The sequence below is a fragment of the Kogia breviceps genome, chromosome 4, assembly GCF_026419965.1.
Source record: "Kogia breviceps isolate mKogBre1 chromosome 4, mKogBre1 haplotype 1, whole genome shotgun sequence".
Classification (NCBI taxonomy): domain Eukaryota; kingdom Metazoa; phylum Chordata; class Mammalia; order Artiodactyla; family Physeteridae; genus Kogia; species Kogia breviceps.
In genome coordinates, this window is record NC_081313.1 from 62,417,439 (window position 1) to 62,443,992 (window position 26,554).

The 26,554-nt window shown below is 40.9% G+C and overlaps 1 protein-coding gene across 2 annotated transcripts in view; it reads right to left on the minus strand.

The window, feature by feature from the left end:
* DMGDH (dimethylglycine dehydrogenase) overlaps nt 1–15,469 on the minus strand; it is a 64,301-nt gene extending 48,832 nt beyond the window's left edge. For both annotated transcript variants that reach the window (XM_059060659.2, XM_067031198.1), the window contains exons 1-5: nt 15,261–15,469; nt 14,190–14,364; nt 6,928–7,026; nt 4,995–5,159; nt 2,098–2,302 (exon numbers count right to left, since the gene is read on the minus strand). In XM_059060659.2, coding sequence (XP_058916642.1) covers nt 2,098–2,302; nt 4,995–5,159; nt 6,928–7,026; nt 14,190–14,364; nt 15,261–15,346 — 730 coding nt within the window. In that variant the 5' untranslated portion in view covers nt 15,347–15,469. The remainder of the gene's footprint in view (nt 1–2,097; nt 2,303–4,994; nt 5,160–6,927; nt 7,027–14,189; nt 14,365–15,260) is intronic.
* Between the last annotated feature and the right edge of the window lie 11,085 nt (nt 15,470–26,554).

Sequence of the window (26,554 nt, forward strand, 5' to 3'; positions counted from 1 at the left end):
TCTTCCTTAAGTTATTTCTTTAGAGGCTGCATTCTCTAAATTTTTAACCATTTCTGTTTCTCCTTTTTTTGACAATCTAATGAGGAGTTCTGAAGTCTCTGTCATTATGAAGTTCAGAGCTAGTCACAAATCATCACTTATGAGTCTAGGAACCCTGACTACTGTACTCTTATATGGCATCTAAACATCACTCTTGCGTTCTGTTGTTTTGTTTTGGCCTAATGGCTAAGTTGGTCACACTTGGATAACAGCCCAAGAAATGGGTGTCCATTTGCAAACCAAAAATCTTACCTGTGGGCATTAGAGCTGTTTGCTGGTCTTTGAATAATTTAATTACTTAATTTATTCTTGCCTAGGAAGATGTGAATTACCAATGTCAGGACTTTGTAGGATAATATAGTAAAGCCACATATTCTACTTATATGCACTGGAGCAGTTTTAAAATATAAAAAGCCAAAATATTTAGCCTAGCAATTCAAACTACTGCAGTGGTTAATATACTTGCTTCAATTAAAAACATAAATTGAAGAAAATAAATCCTGTCTTATTCAAATATATTTATAAATTTCTGAATCTAATTGCTTGTTTATTAACATACTTCATCATTAAAATAAAGTGGAAGTGTATGCATAAATATCATATAACTATATTACTCCAAACCCCATAGCAAGCTCAACACTGTTTTTCCCTATGTGGTGGTGTCTGTTGGCATTCTCTTCCTCTATATGTCAATCAAATTAACATAAAACTTGCCAGGATTACACTTCAACCCTTGCTAGATCACCCACCCAGCAAGTTCAAAGGGAAGAGAAACAAATGTGAAGGAATCCTCTATAACCTACCATTATCACCTGAAAAGACACTGAACAGAAGAGTCAATAAAAAAGTGATCAATAGAAATGGCTTCCCATTTTTAAAAATGCAGTGACTGACAGAAGTGGAGTTAAAATGAACAGTACAGGCTGGTGGACAGGTTTACTTCTACTAGATGGTTTATACAGTGACAATGATGTTTATACAGTGACATTCTCTGATGCAAAGTATTGGTAAAATTAAGCAATTCTTTTTTGGCTGAACATTGGGCTTCATCTTGGCATGACACAATAACATTTCTGATTTACCATATTAGGAAAATTCTTAAGTAAAGTTTACAAAGTTATCTCTGGGCTTAACGAGTCAACTGTAACAAGGTCAAGAGAAACATTCCTCACCATGCAAAGAAAAAGCTTGCATCACAGTGAATAGCTCCTGCCCTTGCCCTCGAGCTGCCTCTGGGGCTCAGGTTAGAAGGAAGGTAAAGTGAAGCTGTGTTTAAAGCAGTACTAAAGGCAAGTTAGCCTATTGCACACCAAGAGGTCAGCAGGGTCGGAAACTGTTCCTCAGCTCTGCTTGCTCAAGAATGGTTCCTACAGTCCCTCTCCTGTAGGAACACTGATAGAGCAGTGTTTCTCAAAAGATATTTTACAGGGCTTCCCTGGTGGCGCAGTGGTTGAGAGTCCGCTTGCCGATGCAGGGGACGCGGGTTCGTGCCCCGGTCCGGGAAGATCCCACATGCCGGTCCGGGAAGATCCCACATGCCGCGGAGCGGCTGGGCCCGTAAGCCATGGCCGCTGAGCCTGCGTGTCCGGAGCCTGGGCTCCGCAACGTGAGAGCCCACAACAGTGAGAGGCACGCGTACCGCAAAAAATAATAATAATAATAGTAATAATTTAAAAAAATAAAAAAGCAAACTGAGAGCAAAGAGGATGCTCGTGAATTTGAACATTAGAATTTGGTTATTATTATAAAGAAAGTGTGAACACAGGAAGGAAAAAGAAGCATAATTTGGCAAAACATTATCCGGAGCAGAATAAAATGGAGCATGGAGAAGAAAACCAACTCACTATGGACAACCAAGGACAGAGTTGTATCTCACACAACAAGAGCAAAGTGATGGAGGGAGAGCTTTGTAGCTTAGAAACAGACAAAATGTTCGCCGTGGGAGTACCACAGTGTTTCATAACAATGTTCACAGTATAAAACATTACGTTATGACTAAATATCTTATTTCTTTGCCACTTGAAAAAAAACAGTATTTTTTTTTTAAATGACGCTTACCTGCAGCATTCACAATTCTATTTGCTCTCATAGATCCCTGTGGTGTTTCAACATCCCATGTTCCATCTGACCTGGGTTTCAAAGAAGTCACCGGTGCAGGATATTTTAAAAGGGCACCATATTTCCTAGCCCCAGCAGCCAGAGCCATAGTTAGAGAGTAAGGATCAATGTGACCATCTCCAGGATTATACAGTCCAGCTAAAATCTAAATCGATCACAAAAGAGTCAATATTCAATGAATACATATACTCACTCAGTGTAACTCTATCCTGCCAGCAAATGTTTAGCAAAACTGGACTTGAAAAATGCATCATGGCATCAGATTGATCAGTCTCCACTTTTTTTGTCCTATGTCCAAGCTCAGAGCTAGGCAGGACTCACATTGAGAGTTAAGTAGACAGGCTATTTGACAGAGGCTTGCAATTGTCTCCAACATTCATTCTCCCCTCCCCCACAAAGCAATGGAAACCAAATGTTTATTTAGACACATAACCACTAAGAACAAAGAGTTTCCAATAGTTGGCAGGTACTAGCTCCAGATGGTACCTAAAACTATCACTAAATTCTGGTCAATGAAATGCAAATGAAACTGTCAAATGAAAGTGTCATGGTCACATGAACCATTTTAAGGAAACAACTGGCATATGCCCTTTGTCCCTTCCTCCATTCTGCTGTCTGGAATGCAGACATGATGACTGGTGCTCTAGCTGCCATCTTGGAGTAAGAACAAAGGAGTCACATCCTAGGAATGACAAAGCAATGATCCAGAAGGTGACTGGATCCCTGAAGTCTTCACGGATAAGAGCCACCATTCAGCCCTGGACTGTCAAAAATGAAAGAGAAATAAACGTCTATCTTGTTTAAGCATTATTATTTTGGTTTCTAACATTTGCAGTTAAATTTAATACTAATTGATTAATTATTTATATTTAATTGTTTAATACTGTTAATAGACTCACATGTTAAATATACATCGGTGTCAGGAAAATGTATACTTGATTCAGTCATCAACAACTAGTTCTTAAATACCTACTTTGTGCTACGGCTTGAGGTACTGTCGGGGAAACAAAGAAGAATAAAACTCAGATGAGCACTGAAATAGTACAGTTAGTTCTCATCCATTCAACAAAAATCTATTAAGCACAAAGTATGGTCAAGAGGCTTTTGTCAGTTTTTTTTCTGCATCTATTGAGATGATGATGCATTTTTGTCTTTTATTCTATTCATGCAATATTGCATTGATTGATTTTTAGATGTTAAACTAACCCTGCATAGCCAGGATAAATTCCACTTGATTATGCTAAAAAAATTCGTATTATATGTTGTTGAATTCAGTTTGCTAGTATTTTGTTGAGGACTTTTGCATCAATATTCATAAGAGATACAGGTCTTTCTTTTCTTGTGGTGTCGTTGTCTAGTTTTGGTATCACAGCAATACATTCTGGCCTCACAGAATAAATTGGGAAGTGTTCAATTCTCTTCTATTTTTGGAAGAGTTTGTGAAGAATTGTAGTAATTCTTCTCTAAATGTCTGGTAGAATTCACCAGAGAAACCATCTGGGCCCCAGCTTTTCTTTGTGGGAAGTTTTGGATTACTAATCCAATCTCTTGTTATAGGTTTAGTGCAAGAGACTTTTGGTTTTAATGGAATTTGAATTACTGTAGACTTCTAAACGTCACTTTGGTGTTTTATAATGGATATGCCCCTATGCAGTGACCCTAGATCTATTTGATTTGGCACCCTGCCCAGAGCCAGAGAATACTCTTCCCACATATTTCCATTGCCCAATGTCCTTGAGAAAAATCTGTGATGGTGAGAACTTCCAGCAGAGCATCCCAAGATTGACATATAAACAGATATAAGAATATCCTTCCTGGCAGTGGTGGCAGAATTTTAACGCAGACAATGCAATGCAACACCAGTCTGCCATCACATTGGCATCACACAAAACTACTGAAAAGGGAGTGCCAGCAACCTGTCAAGACTCACAGGGGCTAACAACCCAGCTCCCAGAGCAACGCTATGAACCCTTAGGCATCAGAGATACTACACTGGGGAGAAACACAAATCTCTGCTTCCCTGAACAGCTCCACCTCGTACCCTTAGGTAGCATATGTACAAAGGAGTCAGAGAGCCTGGGTTCAAATTTCCTCCAGCTCTTTCTAGCTGGATGGGCTCGGGCCCACTATGTACACTATCTAAGCTGCAATTTACTGTTTAGCAATAATCTATACCTTCTATTATTATTGTGAAGAGTAAATGAGATTATACTTGTAAATGGCTTTGCATAATACCTAGTACATTAAGTATGTGCTGTAGTGTTAGGTAGTGCAGTATTAGTCATTGTTATTATTATTCAAATGGGATTATCACACAGCAAAAAGACACTAAATTCCCAAGTGGATTTTCTCAGCTAAATTTGGTTAGATCAATACCTGTCAGGGGAGTACAGCTATGAGTTAGGTGATATCTGTGTAGCAATATAACATGTACCTTTGATTTTGTAAAAAAAAAAAAATGTTAGTAACACAGTCTTTCTATACACACATTTGTCACACCTGGTTATTGTCTTCTCTGCATTTCTCAAACAGAAGGTTTATTATATAGAAACCTCCAGATCTGGGGGACACAGTAATAGAGAGGTACTGAAAATGTTTCCTCAGTAGTAATAGGTAGAAAGCTAGTAAGACTTTTCATTACCTTTACAGTATTTAGCAAACATAATAGCCCATCTTATAATTTACCCAAATTCCAGCATTAATCATCTGATTCTGACATTCAAAATGTGTGCACAAAGTTTTTTCTAATTAAATTTCTAAAATAACATTTTCTGATCTTAATTAAAATCAACAAATGGTAAAAAAAAAAAAAAAAAAAATGCCCTTAGGATAAATACCTTATTCATGTTGAGTAAAGGAAACATCTCTTGTATTTTTTCTGGTTCAATAATATACTGTTCCGTTGCATGCCAGCCAGCCCGAGTCATTTGATATTTAAATTCATCTACCCTTACAGGAGTTGTAGCAATTCTGATACTACCTGGCTGATGGAATCCCACCACCTGTGATGACAATGCCAGTAAAAACTCATAAATAAATCATTATTTGGCACTCAAACATGGTTCTTCTCCAGCACAATGAAAATGAAGGTGTGTAAGAAAAGAGATTCACTATGCAGTGAAAGTGATAGCTATATACCATATTTACATCATATGAAAAGATGTTCATTTTGCAAATATTTACTAAGTGTCTCCTCTGTGCCAGGCACTATGCTAAGCCCCAGAGATGCTGTTGTGAACAAGAGAGATGAAGATCCTGCCTGGATGGAGCTTACAGTCTATAGGTGAAGATGGACAGCTAAATGCATAATTACAACATGAGATAGTGCTCACGTACAGAGTGGAAGAAAATTATGTGAAACAAAGAAAGACAAAGGATTTGAAGAGGGAACATGAAGAATCAGAATGTTGCAGTGAGGAGATGAAGTGTGAATTGAAATAAACATTCATCTGGCATTTATTGAAGTCCTTTAGTTGGCCAAGCACTCAGCAAGGCCCTGGGTGACGGTGATCAAAGATGCAGTCATTATCTTCAAGTTGCTCGGAATCTGTAGGGAAGACCAATCAGTAAAGCAACAATCACAATTGAGAGGGGTTCGTATTATAAGAGGTATGTGTACACATGTTCTTAGAACCAAGAGATATGCCCTCAGCTCCGCCTGACTGCTGGGTGAACAAAGTCAAGGATGGCTTCTCAAAGGAGACGCCCCCCGGGAAAGGGTGGAAGGTGAATGCTGAAATGGGGACCAGAGGGAATGCTGTCTCAGGCGGACAGCCCAGCTCATTCTAGAACTGTACGTAATTAAGAATAGCTGAAGCATCTGAGCATAGCAAAGAGTGGCAAGAGAAAACATTGGAAAGGCAGGCAGGGCTTAGCTAATGAAGGCCCTTCTTCTTTGTCTTTTGTCCTGTACACTGTGGGGAGCCGTGTGATGGTTTTAGGCAAGGAAAATAGCATGAAAATTTTAAGTAGACTTCAGTCTTAGTCTATGGATACTCTTTGCCTGCCACTTTATTTTGAAAGCACTAATACAAATGAGAAGTGATAAAAATAAAAGTGAGGGGGGCTTCCCTGGTGGCACAGTGGTTGAGAATCTGCCTGCCAATGCAGGGGACATGGGTTCAAGCCCTGGTCTGGGAAGATCCCACATGCCGCGGAGCAACTAGGCCCTTGAGCCACAACTACTGAGCCTGCACGTCTGGAGCCTGTGCTCCGCAACAAGAGAGGACGCAATAGTGAGAGGCCCGCGCACCATGATGAAGAGTGGCCCCCGCTTGCCGCAACTAGAGAAAGCCCTCGCACAGAAACTAAGACCCAACACAGCCATAAATAAATAAATAAACAAACAAACAAACTTTTTTTTTAAAAAAGTGAGGGGCTTTTAATGAAGTACTTTTCAAAGGCATGTGACAATCTGGCATGTACAGTTGTCAGATCCTTTGCAATCCAGTGCAGAAAGGCTGTGATATCTTAGTTTCTAGATATAGAAGCTGACTAAAGATATTTTTGAAAGCTGCTTCTTATTCTTTTCTCATTTAAAAAATCAGGAGCAGGTAATTACATGGGTAATACACTTCAAGAAATTAAATTGATTGAAAAGCAAGCTCTAGAGGTTCTCATCTTAAACTCTCATCAGAATCTTCTACCACATTTCACATGCCATGGCTGTCACTACACACAGCGATACATGATGATATCAAAATCCTTCAGTAATCTTATGTATCTCTGAGAAACTGACCTAAAAGACAATTTCAAGCTAAATGCATTTACCTGTCCAGTTTCTTCTTCCAGTTTCTCATAAAGTTTGATGCTATCATAATGTATTTTCTTTAAGTTTATTCCAGGATGAAAGTAAGTTGTTAAACCTGCCTTAAAAGTGGGGAGGAAAGGAAACACCAAAAAAAATTAACATTCTCAAAATGTGGACAGTTTATCTGTTAAGAAGTAATTTACCACTGGCAAGAAATTGACAAGCACCAGCCAGTGCTCTGGGATGAGAACACATCAGCACTAGTTTGAATGCACATTGCATAAAGCTCGTGAGGGTTCTAAGAACCCACTTGAACCACATAAATAATGTGAGAGCCAGCCAACAAACATATATAGTAAGTCCCTAAAAGTTATTAGGGAAAGGATTGTTTGCAGATTCAAAAATGGAATGACTTAGATGGAATCACTTAGGACTGTACGCTATTAGGAAAAATATGGGGGGAAGGCATACAATGTGGACTCAAACCAACAAAGCGTTTGTTCCCTGAAGGAAAAGGACTATGAACAAGCAAGCAAAAAGTTTTCCTTTTCCCGATCTCCACCATTCCCTTAAATCGAGCGGCTCTCCTATTTTCTTTCTTGAAATTTCCAAAATTGAAGAAGTGGAACATTGCTAGGAATTAGAGCCTGTTGAGTGGTGAACAGACCTTTGTCATAGCTTAACCAGTTGATGAATGAGCACATAGATTATACCCTGCAAACATTTCCTGAATAAATAGTGAATAATCACTCTCAGGAAAATATCTAAATATTACCTGCCAAACCCCTTTTATCAACTCTGGCAGATGCAATATAGTATCCAGACAAAGAATTCTAAGCAATGATATGAAGCAGGTTCTCTCAGTTAAGTGTCTGGGGCCCCATTCAGCAGCTAATTTATCCTGGAAAGCTCATCCGAATACAATCTGTTTAAAATAAAGTCTGTTCGGGAATATTTATAAAGTTCTTCGTGTTGGGCATTCGGTTCTCCTGATATCACTTATATGCAGAATCTTAAAAAAGTGATACAACTGAACTTATTTACAGAACAGATATAGATTCACAGACATAGAAAACAAACTAATGGTTACCAAAGGGGAAAGAGCCAGGGGAGGGATAAATCTGGAGTTTGGGATTAACAGATACATGCTACTATATATAAAATATTGATAGATAAACAATGAAGACCTACTATGTAGCACAGGGAACTATATTTAATGTCTTGTAATAACCTATAATAGAAAAGAATCTGAAAAAGAATATATATGTATAACTAAATCACTTTATTGTACGCCTGAAACTAACACAACTTTGTAAATCAACTGTACTTCAATTAAAAAAAAAAAATCCGGTCTTCCCTGGTGGCGCAGTGGTTGAGAGTCCACCTGCCGATGTGGGGGACGTGGGTTCGTGCCCCAGTCTGGGAATATTCCACATGCCACCGAGCGGCTGGGCCCGTGAGCCATGGCCGCTGAGCCTGTGTGTCCGGAGCCTGTGCTCCGCAACGGGAGAGGCCACAACAGTGAGAGTCCCGCGTACCGCAAAAAAAAAAAAAAAAAAAAAAAAAAAAATCCGCCATTAAAGTTCATCAGTGATCCTTTATAGACCAGAATCCTCCATGTCTATCAAGTACTTGTTCAAGCATTTGGCTACTTTTCTGAGAAAAATGTTGGCCTAACGTCATAGGTCCTCTCATAGCACAGCCCCATAATGAGGCAACTGTGAGTCCAGCTCCCTAACTTTCAGCCAAATATCACATCCTTCTTTACATGCTTGGTATCTAGTGTGATGTGAAGTTTTCTAGTTCAATAATAGAGAATCTAGGCATCTTCTAGAGAACTCAATTTTGTTTTCTATATATCTCGTGTCAGTTGAGAAAATGGATATTCACAAGCCTGGGCCTAGGGTTCTGTTCACCATTCACTCCTCAAGATCCTCTAAGTTTAACCTAGGTTAAGCCAGACCACCCAAAAATGATATATCTACACTACGTCAATCTTCTTCCCCACCCTGCAAAGCTGTTTTCATAGAATGAGTTAATGACCTCTCTTCTGAAAGAGTCACATCGGTTTGTTTTGTAAAGCTCTTATTCAAAACATTTAGCTCAATATTAAAGAATATTAAAGAATATTAAAAAGAATATAAATATGTATAACTGAATCACTTTGTTGTACAGCAGAAATTACCACAATGTTGTAAATCAACTATACTTCAATTTAAAAAAAAGAATAATCATTAAGAACATAACCCTTTGAATAAAATAAGAATTTATAAATCCTTATTGATATAAATAAATAAATAAGTAGGGAGAGTGGAAAGCTCTTCCTTCTAGCAGACTAACAATAAGTATGAAAGGAATGATGCAGTTAGAAAAATCATCCATGGATGCTAAAACTAGTGATGTTCTCTCTCTCTTTAATAATCCTTCCCACTCTGTCATGAGCCTCTACTGCCTCAAAAAGCCCAGTGACTGACCTCAAGCCTTCCCATATCCCAGTGCTTCCATGCACTCACATCCAATAAAAACATTTGCACATACCCACTAAAATATGTGTATTTCTTTATTCCCACATGACATATAAATATGTATTACTATATTAGCAGAGATCATAAAACACACAAAAACAACTGGAAATGAATTAAATATTGTAAATAATTCTTACTTTATTGATTGTGCAGAAAGGTTTTTGAATTTTAAAAATTTATTGTGTAGAAAAGCTTCTGAATATTAAGCTTATTAATATTTTAGCAAGGGCTATATAATATTTTATATTACTAAAATATATATGTTGGATTAATGTTGGTAAAACAGCGATTTGAAGGTCTAATTTCTTGGTGTGTTTTCTTTTGCGATGGTTTGAATAGCTGCGATAGCTGAAGAAGCTATCTGTCAATGATACAAAGATGTAAGTGGGAGAAGTGCCCCCTCTTGGCTGTACTCTCTGTATCTTGACACCACTTCTTCCATTCCCATCACCACCTACCAAAAGGTTTTTACTGAAATTTGACTATTAATGTTTCACGTTCTCTTGTCCATCAGCTGTTATAACTTAATTGGGAGGTACTGCATTTTACATTTTAAAAAATGGTTACAAACCCACTGAAACTCCTCATTTGGGAAAATGTTAAATGGGTTTAAACTTAACTTTAAATTTATCTCTTGCATGTATGAGAGTTTTTTCTAGCTGATACATATCATTTTGGCCAGAAAAATCTAATAATGATACCAACATTTCCAAACACCCCTTCTCAAAAGGCTTTCTTTCCAACAGGACTATTTTCCAAAAATTATTTTTCACTTATTGTGAGCATCACCTTGATTTTGAAGGAATAAACTGCATCTATTGTTTTGTATGTATCTACTACATAGAATGACTGGCAGCCACTTCCATCACTACAAAGATCACCAAACTGGGGACACTTGTCTTTTTGTAAAAGAAAAACTTTAAGTTTTACAATTCTTTTGATTATTGTTACGGGATAACCAACAAACCTCTGTGTAGTACAACACTCTCAAGGTCATTCCCTCTCCCTTTCATCACAAATAATATTATTTAAAGCCTTGTTTCTATAAAATCGATCATAACATTGATATCCTATAGCGTGTGATCTGCAATATGTCATGACAGGCTGAAGACAAAAGAAAGAATGGGGACGCTCTAGGTTGTGGAGCACCAAACTCTCCCTTAGGCAACATTGGTATCATATACAATATGTCACCCACATCAAAGGTGAGGACTATTTATAAAGATTAGTAAAGCTTAATGTCTTTCTTATATTTTTAGATAAAAATAAACAAAAAGGTCTAGCATTGTCTTCCTACACCCCAAATGGATAATCTTGCATCCTTAGTCCTCAGCCCTCCAAAACATCCACTTTGACACCATTCCCAGGGGCAGCCTCTCCTGGGGACCCCATATGCCAAAACTGCTTCTTGCTCCATTCTCTCCCTTTTCCTTCCATCCTATAAGAAATGTTCTATATTTGCAGTAGTATTGGGTGCTAACAAAACAGTTTTGTTAAAATCCAGCAAAACCTCAAGACTATTGGATTTGTGGTTCCATTTTGAATATTCACATTGCAAGCTGTGCCCTCCTCCCCAGCGCATCTGATTCCTGCATGTTCCAGAAATGTTTAGCCTTGAGCACACGTTATTCTTCAGTGAGACTGCCTTTATTTTTGTAGTCTGCCCCTTCAGCTGGACCCCCAAAACGTCCATATTCTCATATCTGCTCCAAAATTTCTCTGTGTTAAAAAATGATTGGATAAAGAAAATGTGGTGTGTGTGTATATATATATATATATATATATATATATATAATGGAATATTACTCAGCCATAAAAAAGAAGGAAATTCTGTCACTTGTAACAAAATGGATGGAACTTGACAGCATTATGCTAAATAAAACAAGACAAAGAACTATAAATACCAAATACCATATGATCTCATTTACAAGAGGAATCTAAAAACAAACAAACAAATCAATGGAACTCAGAGATACAGAGAACAGATCGATGGTTGCTAGAGGCAGGGGCGGTGAGGGGTTGAAATGAGTGGAGGAGGTCGAAAGGCACAAACTTCCAGTTATAAGATAAAGAAGTCCTGGGGATGGAACATACAGCATGGTGACTACAGTTAACAATACTGTATTGTATATTTGTAAGTCGCTAAGAGAATACCTCTTAAAAGTTCTCATCACAAGAAAAAAATTTTGTAACTACGTGTGGTAATGGATGTCAACCAGACTTATTGTGATCATGTTGCAATATATACAAATATCAAATCATTATGTTCTACACCTGAAACTATTATGTCAATTATATGTCAAAAAAATTCTAATCTGTGGCATTCCTTCAGGATGCTCTTTGGTGGGAGACCCCCTCGTTTGCAAGAAATCCTCTAATCAGCTTCCTAGGGCAATCCAGTTTTCTTTTCCTTTATTTGTAGGGGCCCAAATAACCTGATTTCTGATGCCTGAGTCGATCTTGAGCTCACCCTGCATGAATCTCATTTTGTGAACCAGAGCTTACTACTTTGTTCACAAAGCAGAAAAATGCCTTTTCCACTCATTCTGGTATCTGCTTAAGGGGAAATTATTTTGCACAGTTAATTTTTAAGAAGAAGCCATCATCTTAAAAACTTTGCCTACTTTTCTTAAAAGATCTTAGGCTAAGGATATGTTGCTTTATTGTTATTATTATTACTCATGGGATGTTTAAGAAGTAATATTCAGGGGTTCTGGTTACTCTAGTTATTCTAGTAACTAAATTGCAGGTTACATCCAGTCAATCCACTATCAATGAACAAAAAAGTAATTAAAATATTAAAGTGTACACCCTCCTTAACAATCTGGAAGTGTTAAAAGGGTGTAAGCCCTCCCTCTCAGGATATTCCCACTTGCCAAAATTTCCCTCTGCTTACATGCTCTTACCTGGAGAGCCTCATGGCCTTGCTCCCTCACTCCTGCCCAGTCTCTGCTCAAGTGTCACCTTTTCGAAGTAGCCTCCAGTCTCCTCCATCCCCATCATTCTTCATCCCTTTACCCCGCTCTACTCTGCTGGCACGGATTACTCTAGAGCATCATTTGTGTTTTTTCCATCTGCCCCACCAGAATGTGGCTCCATGAGGGCAGGGGCTTTGTTTTGCGCACTGCTGTGTCCTCATCTCCTAGAACAGTGCTGGCCTGACACAATATAGGCTTTTCATAAATATTTATTGAAAGACTGACATAATGTCCACTAAAAAGAAGTCATAGGAGAGCTGTGGGAGAAATGCAGGCTTCCTATTCCATGATAAAAGGAAATCTGCATAGAAAGTCTAGTTCAGGGAGGGGAGAAGACCCAGAAGGGTCAGTGGCTTCCTGGACCCCTCTCTCCAGGTAGCAGGAAGCAAGCTGAGGGAGAACTGCTGACACAAGAGACAAATGTGCCTATGGAGACTCAGAAAAGACACTCAGGGAGGACCAGGTAGCTGGGCCTCCCTCCCAGACGGAGGAGTGAGAGGGCTGGCAGAAGAAAGAAGGAAGAGGAGCAGGGCTTGATGCCGTTTTTCTAGAAGTCTCCATCCAATTGGTGGGTGTGGTCTGACTATGTGACCACAGGGACTCTGGGGTAAACTGGGCTTAAGTCTGGGCATCAATCTCCCCGACACTCATCTGGAGGCAGGAGATGCAACTCTATCCCTTACTGTGAGCAGGTTCTGGGTGTCAAAAGGCCGCTAAAAGCAGGGTTCCCTCTTGTCTCAGTAGGGGAAAGCTAATGATGCAAAGGGATGAGGAACGGAAGCTAACACTGCCCAACCTTTTTGAAAATTGAAGTATAGTTGATTTACAATGTTATGTTAGTTTCTGGTATACAGCAAAATGATTCTGTTATACATATATATATTCTTTTTCATATTCTTTTCCATTATGGTTTATTACAGGATACTGAATATAGTTCCATGTGCTGTACAGCAGGCCCTTGTTGTTTATCCCAACTCTTCCTCCAAACAAAAATGGCACCTGCAGTCATAAAATCTTCCTCTCCCATCTTAGCTGACTTCAGAAATAATTGGTTTGGCAGTATGAAAGCAGTGTCAATCACCTCATTTACCTGAGCAGCTTTCAGTGTAAGCCCAATTATTATACAGCACTGGAACAATTATGCATACCATTAAATAGGCAAGATTGACTTGGTCGTGTGTTTCATTTAACACAACATGAAAGCTGTGTTTCATGTTCTCAGCCCTCATAGTTAAGTCCTCATGAAGCCAAGCTGTTGTCTCACAGCACTAACTTAAAATCATAAATCAATAAACATAAAAGGATCACTAAAGCCAGGTGAGGGGACGTAGGTAAAGGTCTCAGGCCTGTATTCAGGATCACCCAGCCACTATCCTTCGGTACAAAAGCTAACATTTACTAATCACTTACCATAATAACTTTACACATATTAATTCAATCTTCATCACAACCCTATTAGGTAGGTACTATTAATATTCCCATTTTACACATGAGGAACTAGAAACTTAAGGAAGTTGCCAGAAGTCACGTAAGTAGAAAATGACAGTCAGGATTTGAATCCAGAGTCATGTGTTCAAGATTATCTTCTCATGATTTTCAACATCATAAATGTTGATCACCCCCTTAAAGTGTACCAACTAAACGGCAATTGCACCTTCCAACGCTATGGAAAGGGAACTCACTCTAAAGAGCTCTCAGTGGGGAGCTGTGAATGGGAAAAAAAACAATTGCACAAGTGACAATTCAGCGCATATGACAGTGTTGAGATAGTTTTCTTACTGCGTGCCAGGTAGATCCAGCAGTGAGCTCCGATTTCTCCAGGAGGACCACATCTTTCATGCCTGCTTTGGCCAAGTGATAAGCCAGACTCACACCAACGCAGCCACCTCCAATTATCACTGTTTCTGCCCTGTCTTTCCATCTTGTTTCTGCAGGTAAGGGTGGCTTTTCTTCTCTGGAAGACATTTTTTTAAATAGTAGCTTTACTAGGCTATGATAGTTATAGGGTTTTTTTTGTTTTTTTCTGACTAGTGTGATTGTCCTTACTTATTCTTCCAGTAGTTAACATCTAGTGCCTGGGAGAGTTACATGTGCTGACAATCATTTGGGAGCCTCAATCTGACTTAGGTAACTTGATTGGGGGAGGGAGGAGGAGGCATTTGAACCCCATTCCCCTAATTCTGACCCACTGTAGATACCTAATAGAGCTAAAGAATTGAACAGATGACTTCTTTTTCTCAAAGAAATCTAGAGAATAATTTTTCTCAGTCTACTTTTAAAACACACTGATAAACATTTTATTCCATAAAAAAAATCCCATAATCATCATGAAGTCCATTATCTATAAATCTTGGATCACCTCCTCCCTCCAGTGTTTTCCAGGCTGAAGAGAGCCAGATGGAGTACAATGCTCTTCCTCGCTCAACGTCCTCTCACCGTGTACCTGCTTCTCTAATTATAAATATTGCTCAGTGGCTTGATATATTGATTTGCATGTCTGTCTTCCTAGCTAGATCATGAGCTTCTCCAAGACGCATTGTAAAACGCAAGGTATAAGTAAGTCAAAGAAGGCCATATATACACCTGCGTTTGCCTCCCCATACAGAAGACACTGCTAACAGTTGACTGGGGAAGGGAATGGGGGTAGGAGAATCTTTGCACCAGGAACCATTTGATATTCTCACTTTGAACGGTTGTGCATGGAAAAGAACACACATAATTCGAGAAGAAAGCCGAATACCCACTTCTCGGGGTCGGAAGCACCCCTAACCCGGAGACCCCCCTCAGCCCTGCGCTCGCACCCCGCAGCTGCCCAGACGCGGACCTCCGCGCAGACCCGGCCCCACTCACCCTTCGCGGCCGCAGACAGAGCGTAGGCGGCCGGGGGAGCCCCGCAGCGGGAAGCCCCGCAGCCGCAGCGCGCCCGGACGGAACATGGCGAGGTCGAGGCCATAGGGCGAGGGCGCGGGCAACTACTCCCAAGCCAGCATACAGCCGGGGCGGCGGGGCCGGCGGGAGGCGGTGGGACCCTCCCCCCGGCGATGGGCGGGATTCTGGCTCCGTGCGCTGCCCGCCACTCAGCGCCCGCCACAGCCGCCGCGCGAGGGCACTGGCCGGAAGCCCCGGGGCCAAGAAGGTGAGTTTCGGGGAACCCGTGAGGTACTCAGCCCTCCTGGCCGCGGGGCTTCACCTCAGCCCCTAATCAAGCTCTGCGGTCTGGGCGAGGCACCTGGACGGCTCTGAGCCTCGGTTTACCCGCTCGCGAATCGCCTACACGACGGTACTGCCTAGGTGTCAGGATGAGATAACAATATTGGGTTGCACTTACGGAGTCTTTACTCTCTGCCCTGCACTGCGCGAGTGCTTCATGCAAATTATCTCCTCTTCACGTTTATTCCCATTTTACAGGTGAGGAAACTGAGGCTCAGAGTCCGTCAGCTAGCTCAGGGGCACCGATCTAGTCCAGGTGGAGCAGGGGTTTGAAGTCCAGTCTTCGGACTCAGGCCGCGCTCACATTTCCTGCCCTCCGCCCGCCCGCACCTCTACAGCTCTTCGACTAGATGGCCCCAGTGCTCGTGCCCCTCGTGTGTTTGGGAAGGGCCGTTGCTTGGTCTCCCAAGCCTCGGACTGGCCTGCAACCGGTTCCGGGCATGGACACCCTTAGACCCGCGACGGGGATGGAGGATGGGGTGCGCGGAGCTGGGGGTGGGGCCTCCGCCTCATCTCACGCCGCTGCCTGGGTCTCCTGGCTCCCCTTTCCCTATCTGCTCGCCAGCTGTCGCCCTGTTCCCCCATTTTTACGCTGGATGTGTGTGTGGTGGGGAGAAGGGGTGACAAAACAAAATTAGGAAAAGGGCATGAACTTGGACGCAGGACATCTCCAAACTCCTCGAGGCAACCCACCTGTGCTCCCTGATTCAGAAGAGAGGGTGGGGAAGGAAGGGGGGATGTGCACCACTGTTTTATTTAGTAATACTAAAAAGATAGGAACAACCAAGATGCCCTGTAATAGTGGGCTCCGTAAATAAAGTGCATCCACTTAATAAGTTATTAGGCAGCCAATTAAAAAGCTAAGTATGGGGACAGGCAAAGTGCTTTGCAATGTTAAGTTACAGAAGGAGATATATCACAGACTGATCCCAACTACATAAAAATATTTATACACACACTGTAAGGAAGGACACAATAATGGTAGTAGTTACATAAGATGTGGAATATAGGTTTAAAAAACTTAACAAAAAAACATATTTTGGTTATGTTTTTCTGATTATAAAGGTAAAATATGGGCATTGAAGCAAATGAGCATGATAAAAAGAAAAAGAAGCAAAGAACATTGTGCTGATGTCTTTCTCTGAACTTTCTCTAATACTATGTTCACTTTTACAGTTCATTTTTTTTAAAGGTTTTTAAAAATAAGCTGTCCCTGTTCTATTTTTCCTGGCCTCTGCTCTTTGCAACACCAAGATTATCATATGAGGATCCATGTTAATGTGTACTTGGGATTTAAAATGTTAGTGGGGCAGAGCTAACTAACCTCACGTCTCTGCTCAGCTAACAGGTGCATTTTAAGAATTCATTTAACTGCTACAGAGGACACCTCCAATTGCTTCTTTAATCCAAAAGAGCAGTCCTGGTGGCAATTTCAGGCAGATGGACCTCTGGCAGCTTCCTGCCATAGGGTGAAGTTGGTCTATTCCTCTGTGTATGAATAGAGGTGCTCTGAAGCCAGATCTTAAATCCAAGAGGTCTAGATACTGTTATCTGCAAAAAGAGGACATAAATGCCTCTCAGAGATCACCATCAGATCCAAGGCAGAGTCACTGCCACACTGAAAGGGAGGATGGAATGAAAATATAAATATACTGCAAATAATTTACAGTGCTCTTTATTTTACACAGTCCTGTCATTCTAGAGCTGGCTTTAGATCATACAGGTGTAGTAGTTAACTGAGGTGGTAAGTCTAGCAGTGAAGGAGGGGCTAAAAGATGCTCTGAATTCAAATATTGATAATTTAGTTATTTTGCTAATGGCTGTTTAGAAAACTGGCAAAATTTAAAATGTAGGACAAACATCCAGATAACAGATCAAAATGCCTTACATTTACTTGGTATCATGAAGGCAACAGTCAAAATGTGCACTGTCATTTTCTTAAAATCCTAGCTAATTTTCTATTAAAGAGTATCATCTTTTTCCTCCTTGTCAGAACCAAGCTTATAGCATATGTGAGGTATGTGCCATTTTCAAAACAGTCCTGTCTATCTGCTAACTCTTGGCATATTTTATTAAGGGCCTACTCTTTGTTAGGTTCTGTATGAGGTGATAGAGATAGAGCCTCAAGCATCTTACAGCCAAACAGAGGTGACAGGAAAGTAACCAGATACTGCAGCACAGGTGATGGATGCAGGAATAGAGGATGTATGAACTTAAGCAGGAGACAAAGGAGGATGTAATCACGAATAAGAGTTGGTCAGGCAAAGCTTTGCTCTGGCAGCAATGGAAGATAGTTTAGAGTAGGCTAGAGTGAATTTGAGACCATTTCAATAGCCCAGCGGCAGTGAGGATGGGGGACATATGTGAGATGTGTTGAATAGATATGCTTGGTGTAACCCTATGACAGATTGGAGGTGGGGGCTAAGAGACTAACCTATAACACCCAAATTGTGTGTTAACATTTTTCCCCTCTAGAATTGTTTGATGTGTAGTATTAAATCTGATGAAGTTAACCTGGTTAACTTCACTGAAATGTGTTAGATTTTCAATATGCAATTTTAGAAATATGATGATACCTCCGATTCTCTCTTCTATGTCCCTCTGGAACATTTATTTATTACACTGTGCTGTGATAATCTGTTGACCTAATGGCCTTCCCCAAGGTAGCCAGACTTGGAGCTTCTTGAGGGCAGGGACCATGTCTTATTCTAGCGTTTACCCCTCCTGCCTAGAACTGCACCTGGCATGTGGGAAGGTCTCAATGAAAGCTGAAAGTTTAAGTAATTTTCATATTTTGAAAGTCCAAAATGAAAAGAGCAAATTTCATTTTATGGAGGGAGTAGGGAGAGAGGTGAGAACCATAGAATACATGAACATTTCTTCTACATTCAGCTAAAATTCATCTTTAGATATAAAGCATGGAAAAATAACCAGAGTCAGGAGCTCTCTCTGTCAAAATAGTGTTTATGGTTAACAGAGCTGGGCTCCATTCCACTTCCCTCCACAGGAAAATGGAGATGTGGTGGAGATCGTGGCCTGGTACTTAGCCTCAGGGCAACCGCTTCTAATGTACCTTCCTGGGCTGCAGATATGATTGGTTAGAAGGGGCAGCAGGAGCCTTTCCCCCCCCATTCATGCACTGCTGTGTGTCCAGCTGTAGGCAGGGCTGAGAGGAACTGGCTGGTATTTTCAACAAAAGGCTGTATCTTCAACTAATGCAGTCTGTACAAGAGGGATAGGGATCCCCATGGGGGTGTTTGCAGTTTTTATAAATTGCACGGAAGTTCTTTCTGAAAAAATGACACTTGACCAAAGACCTGAAGAAAATCAGAGGGCGAGCCATTCAGGTATCTGGGGAAGCACTTTGTAGACAATGGAAACCATAGCCTTGGATAACTGCTCTGGTTTCAACCTTGTATTCAGATTATGGGTGGGCTGACTAGAAAGGTGGTAAATAGAGACTAGGTTAGGAATTTAGAAGGTCTGATGTCTGCTTTTTCACTTACTGAGCTCTATGATCTTGAGCAAGTCACTTAGCCTCTCTGAACCTCAGTTTCCTCATTTATAAAGTGGGAATAAAAACTATCCGCCTTGCCTAGCTCCCAAAGTTGTTAAGAGTACCAAAAGATAACGTGTCCGTGAACATGCTGGAAAATGTAGGGTATAATTATAAAACGTTGTGTCCAATAGGTTTATGTCCAGTGGTTCACACACAAAAGAGGTTTATTTTTCTCACTTAATGAGAGGTCTAGCGGACGATCACCACCCATGGCCTCTGCAGCTACTCCAAGATGTCATTAAGACACCAGGCTGTGGTTTTCAGCCCAGGCTTAGCATGTGGCTTTCAGTGGCATGGCTGCAAGATGATGGCTGTACCTTCAGGGCTTAAGTTGACATTCCAGACAGGACAGAGAAAAAGTGACAAGAGGGAAGGGAGTGGGCATCTGTATCAGGAAAGCAAAACTTTTCTAGAAATCTTCAGCAGACTTTCACTTATTTCCCATTGGCCACCACTGTGTCACATGGCCACCCCACTCAGCAAAGGAGCCTGAGGATTTTTTTTTAAAGTTGGGAACATTGTCTCCTCAAACAAAATATATTGGCAAAGAGGAGAAAAAAAATGCACATTAGGTGACTAGCAGTGTCTGCCACAACATCTTGAAAAACCAAAATAACCATTATGGAATCAGCACTTTAACTACAATTTGACTCAGATTAAATTGTATTTGAGAAAAAATAGTCACAGAACTTTGCACAAAACAAGTACCTGGATTGTCCAATAATAGGGTATTCTCAATCTTTCTGAAATACTATTAGGCACGGATGATTCCAACAGAACTGGAGCTGTGAGAGTATTGTACCACCTTTCCTAAAATTAGAAACTGCTTTTAGGGAAAAAAAAAAAAGAGGGGTCTTAGGTGATTTTTCTTTCTCTTCTTCAGGGCATTTTGGAACGTCTGGATAGTGGGGAGGTTGTGGGTGGAGACGGCAGCATTCTCATAACTCTGGAGAAGAGGGGCTACATGAAGGCCGGGCTCTGGACTTCAGAAGCCATAGTAGAACATTCAAATGCAGGTCGGTGCCAGCAGCACCCCTGAGTGTTTATCTGGGTGACATTTTGCTTAAATCTGACTGAGAGGGCTTCCCTGGTGGCGCAGTGGTTGAGAATCCGCCTGCCGATGCAGGGGACACGGGTTCGAGCCCTGGTCCGGGAAGATCCCACATGCCGTGGAGCAGCTGGGCCCGTGAGCCATGGCCACTGAGCCTGCGCATCCGGAGCCTGTGCTCCGCAACGGGAAAGGCCACAACAGTGAGAGGCCCACGTACCGCAAAAAAAAAAAAAAAAAAAAAAAAAAAATCTGACTGAGAGAAGATAAATAAAAGCGAACATTTTCTTTTTTAAAAAAATAAAATTATTTTATTTATTTATTTATTTATTTTTGTCTGCACTGGGTCTTCGTTGCTGTGTGCGGGCTTTCTCTAGTTGTGGCGAGCAGAGGCTACTCTTTGTTGTGGTGCGCAGGTTTCTCATGCAGTGGCTTCTCTTGTTGCAGAGCACGGGTTCTAGGCACACGGGCTTCAGTAGTTGTGGCATGTGGGCTCAGTAGTTGTGGCTCACGGGCTTCGTTGATCCTCAGCATGTGTGATCTTCTCAGACCAGGGATTGAACCCGTGACCCCTGCATTGGCAGATGGATTCTTAACCACTGCGCCACCAGGGAAATTCTGCGAGCGTTTTCTAGGGACTGTTTCACTTGCCATAACTGCCAAGATGTGGAGACAGTGGCAGTACATGAGCTGAAGAAAGGGCTTCTCTCTCCTTCCCTCCCTCCTCTACACACACACACACACACACACACACACACACACACTTGCATCTTCATATTCAGGGAGTGCTAAAATATATATACCAATATTTGTTCCATGAATATTTACCTTGTATATTCAAGAGTCTCCTTAACATAGTAAAACTGTTATTGCTTCAGATTCATCCTTCTGGCTAATTTGCATACGATATTAAAACAGTACATTTGGTAGGGACGATTAATGGTAACCACCAGCTTAACAGAATATAGACAGTAGACAGCCAGGTTCTGTTGAGCAGAGGGGAGGGACAAAGAAATAAACACAGTTATACCTCATCCTCCTGGCTGAAAAAGAAAGAGTTGGAAGTAGAAACTGTGATAGGATTGGTTAGTAACATCAAATTGGAACCTAATTTCTATGTTTGCTCTTTTTTGTATTTGCTGTTCTAAACGAAAGTGGGAAATAAAGCCAAAGAAGATATGGGTGAAATGGGATACAAGCTGGGAATGGAACTTTTGATTCACTCTGATTTTATTCACATATACACAGTGAATCAGACAAACATGGGGTCATGTCTAGGTCCTTCTACTGACCAGCTGAGTGACCTTGGACAAGTCATTTGACCTCTGAGGATCAGTTTCTTCATCTGTCACACGGGGGCATGACATGGGCTGGTTGTGAGGACTTGTGAATTAACCCACATGAAATGCCCATATAAGTACCCAATGACCATGATTACTGTTTCATCAGACACCCAGAGTTATATGGTAGGACAGAGTTTTGTCTTTCTGATGTTAGCAGGAAGATTTCATCTGACCCAAGAAGAACTCATTCTTAATTTTAGAAAATCTTCTTTGCTCAACCAGGAAGAAAGTGTTGAAATGGCAAGGATAAAGACTGATGTGGGGGAGGAGATGAAGAGAGAGAGAGAGAGGAAGGAGTTTCTGATGGGCCAAGGAAAGCTCCCTGACTGCATCTCCCCAGCTGCTTGCTATTGAATACACTTGATGGGGGTGCCACCCATATGCATTCTGCCCACTGTGAGAATTCCCTCTTCCTACTTTGAGGGCTCTCCAGTGCTGACTGTAAGTAGACGAGCTACATCCTTCATGACACCAGCAAATGAATAAACCCTCTCTAGACCAAGAGACCAAGGGACAGTTGGCCAACTGGGCCTTAGTGTCTGCATGTGACTGCACCAGGCCATGGGGCCCACTGGCAGGTCAACATGAGGCTACTGTAAACAGCCCCCATTTGGTATGGACTCTGCCTTGTCCCTAAATTCTGCTGACCTGAATCTGAATTTCTTTATAAGTACCAGGTTTGAAATTGTATATGATTGAAAGAGATGTGAGTGTATGAACTGCTGCTGAAAATGATAGCTTCTGTGATTTTTACTTTTTAAATTTCAATGGAAAAAACAACTCCTTTGTAGTTCGTCAGCTTCACATGGAATTCTTGAGAGCGGGATCAAATGTCATGCAGACTTTCACCTTTTCAGCCAGTGAGGACAAAATGGAAAGTCAGGGAAATGATAATGGGGCAGGTGGGAGCAGAGAGGGGCGGGGAGAGGGGTCATCTATAATAAAAATAACCTCTTGATGGAATCCATGGAACTGACCTGATGTGTTACTACACTTTATTACAAACTCCTCCACATAAAATATCTATCCAGTAATTAATCATGATGTAAACATATATATATAGTAAATAAATAAGCATTTTCTGTCTCTTTATCTAGGGGAGGGAGTAGGACTGGGAGAAAATATGCCTTTAGAAGGGTATGGCCTTCCTTCTGTGATATGTTTCTGTAGGGAGAGAACACTTTATAGATGCTCTTGTTACCTTCTCATTTCACATTCTTCTTTTCTGACTTGTCCATGTGGAGACAGGGAGGTCCTAGGGAACATAGCACTGGCCTAGGAATGAAGAGAATTGGGTTTGATACCCAACTTTGCCACCTATTGGTTGTGTGACTGTGTTAGACACTTAACGACATTGAGCACTGGTTTTCTCTGCCAAATGGATATAACTGATGCTTACATGCATAGGGTTGTTGAAAAAAGTGGGTGAGGATGTGGAAGTATTGTGAGATATTCTGCAAATATAAAGTATTAATACTTGTAAACGTTAATGCCCATTTATTCATTCAATCAACCAACATTTATTGAGTACCTGTTATAGTCCACTCTCTATGCTAGATACAAAGATGATACAAAGGCATAGACACTATTCTGAAGTGGCTCACAGTCAAGTATGGGAGACAAACAAATGAGCATTTACTAAAATCCAGTGTGGTAAGTACAATATGGAAATACAAGCTCATGGGAGTAGAGGAGATGATTCCCAACTCTGCTGGTCTTCTCGAATTGCAGTTTAAACCAGTGACTTGTCCTCATGCTACTTGCTCATTGCCCCCTTTGATATCTGTTATATCTCACTTTTAAAATGCCAGGTTCACCATGTGTACTCTTGCTGTCTAACCTCAGTGGGAAGCTGTAAACACCGCTGCCTGTGACCTTGCCAGAGAAGTAGCCAACAAAGGTGATGCTTTGGTAGCAGGGGGGATCTGCCAGACAACGCTGTACAAACACCACCAGGATGAAGCTAGAATTAAAAAACTTTTTCGACTACAGCTAGAGGTTTTTGTCAGGAAAAACGTGGACTTCCTGATTGCAGAGGTAAGCCTAGCATTAAAGGGGCAGAGCTAGAAGGAGCTGTGAAGAGGGGGATAGAGGCTGTTGGGGAGTAAACACTAGAGGGTAGGCGGCTGCTCAGGCCTCACCATTAACACTCAGTGCCAAGTAGTAGTTTCCTTGCCCTCCTCCATTCCTGCCTTGCTCAATCCCATCTCTCTGCTTTCACTAAAGCTATAACATCGGAGCGATATATATATATATTTTTTTCTTTTATTTATTTATTTGTGGTACGCGGGCCTCTCACTACTGTGGCCTCTCCCGTTGCGGAGCACAGGCTCTGGACGCACAGGTTCAGTGGCCATGGCTCATGGGCCCAGCTGCTCCATGGCATGTGGGGTCTTCCCGGACCTGGGCACGAACCCGTGTCCCCCGCATCGACAGGCGGACCCCCAACCACTGCATCACCAGGGAAGCCCGAGGCAGTGTCTCTTGATTCCACTCTCTGTAAAATAAGAATTGCCTTCCTCCATTTCTCTCTACTTTTCCTCCCTCATCTACCTCTTGGTTTCTTTAAGGTATACAATTACTTTTACATCATCAAGGTTTATAACCAAACACAGTAAAAGCAAACACAGTGGCAATTCAGTAATTAAGTGTTCAATTCCATGTGAAATAAAGACTTAGAACATGTTTCAAACTGAAAACCTCTTCTTTTCCAGCAGGAGATTTCAATATGTAGGAAACCAGGGAAGGCCAGTCTGATCTTTCTCTTTCTGTCTTATGCTTCCAACCCTCCCTTCCCATATTGCTAATCATGGATTCTGACCTCTTCAAATTCGAAGAGAGAGGAGAGTGGATGGAAAAGGGAGTAAACTTGTATTGCTTAATTGACACCCTATTAGGAAGACCACATTCTCTGGGCCTGGCAGATCCTCATGAGTGTATTTACAGTACTTCAGAGGCTGCCACTGGGAACTTCTGTCTATTTCTCATGCCACAGGCATTGCATTTTTCTCTGAAAAATTTTCTCTGCTTCGCCCTCAGATCCCAACTTTCTCAGCAGGTCACTATAGATATACACTATTTTGGGGAGTCTCATTTTCCTTCCTGGTGTTTCTCTTGAGCCTGATTTTCAATATGCCCAGGCTGGCTCCCTCTCTCCTATTAGGCTAAAAACTGGCTAGAAGACTTTTCATCCTTCCTTTAAGGAGACAAACTGAGAGTATGGTCTGATCCCAATTTAACCACACTCTCTTCACTCACAAAGTAGCTGACCCATTGGTCTCTGTGATCTAGATTTTCCAGTGTAGAGTCAAGTGAGTCATCTGACTGGCCTTAGCCACCTACTTTGAAATTTCTGCAGAGTGTCTGTCTTGCTTTAATACCTGATATCTATCATATCTTGTGCCACCAATAAAATTTCCAATCTAATAGCCTGGTACCCTGATCACTATTTTCTAAACATTATTCACTGCAGAACCAAGAGAAAGAGAAATAAACCTATTTTACAAAACCTGAGCCCCTTGTGAGAGAACGTTCCAAGCATCAAGGTCAAATTGATTTTCTCCTCTTAGATTTTATCCATAGTCCAAATTCAGGCCATACTTTAATTTGCTTCATAGTTGGACTTTCTTTGTACAATGTTTGGTTTTATAGGAAATTCTAATTAACTTTCTTTTTTATTGTTGAAAGAATAATAGACCTTCACCTTCTCTAAGGTCTTCCAATATCTAAATTATACTGTTTGTTACAATCAATCACTTTATTATTGAAGATGTTTTTCTAGGGGCTCCTTGAATTACTGTTCTGTTTTGAATCATTCTCTCTCTCTGTCTCTCTCTCTCTCACCTGTCAATCTTTTCCATCTTTTAGAAACTAACCACAATTTATGCTGTTCTCTAATGAGAGCTGTTATGTCTTTAATCCATTTTGTACTTCTTTATCCATTTCAGTAGAATTTAGAACAGTCTTCATTTTTGAACATTTAGGACAACGTTCCTAATGTAAATTAATTTAGATTGTAGAAGTAGGCAAGAAATCATTTAGGCAAACATTTCTTCTGGGAGGTATGGATATTTATCCAGGAAGATTTTTTTTTTTTTTTTATAGGTCTCATGCTTAGAAAAAAAGTACTAAATAGAAATATAGGGACTTCCCTGGTGGCATGGTGGTTAAGAATCCGCCTGCCAATGCAGGGGACACAGGTTCGATCCCTGGTCCGGGCAGATCCTACATGCCGCAGAGCAACTAAGCCCATGCACCACAACTACAGAGCCCACGCGCTCTAGGGTTCGCGTGCTACAACTACTGAGCCTGCGCACCTAGAGCCTGTGCTGCACAACAAGAGAAGCCACCGTAATGAGAAGCCTGCGCACCGCAACGAAGTGTAGCCCCCGCTGACCACAACTAAAGGAAGTCCGCACGCAAGGAAGACCCAACGCAGCCAGAAAATAAGTTAACTAATTAAATAAAATTACTTAAAAAAAGAAATATAATTAAAAGGTGAGGAAAGCATACTTTGATGATGATTAAAATAGTTCAGATTAAGTGAAATGGCTTATTTTAATAAACACTGTCTAGGGATCCTTAAAATTCATTAACAATTTCAAATAAAACATTATTCTATAGAATAAAGCCAGACATTCCTTGTACCCTAAACTCCCAAACATACTGATGTTCACAAAAATTTGTGATTACCCAGAAACCTGTAGACACCCCAGATTTCTGACATTTTCATCATCCAAAAATATTGGTTTATTCATTGTTTCATAGGTAAAATGGAAAAAACTATAAAAATACATTTAACACAAAGGTCTGTGACCAGGAACCTTTGTGTTCTTTCTTTGTCTAAAAACAAGGCACAAATACTGACAAATTAATTTGTATTCTGTTTTTTGTTACTTTTTGAAGGATTATACTTTGTCTCATTACGTTTAAAACTGGTTTCATATACTTGTCATTATGTTAAAATATTGAGTAGAGCTAGAAG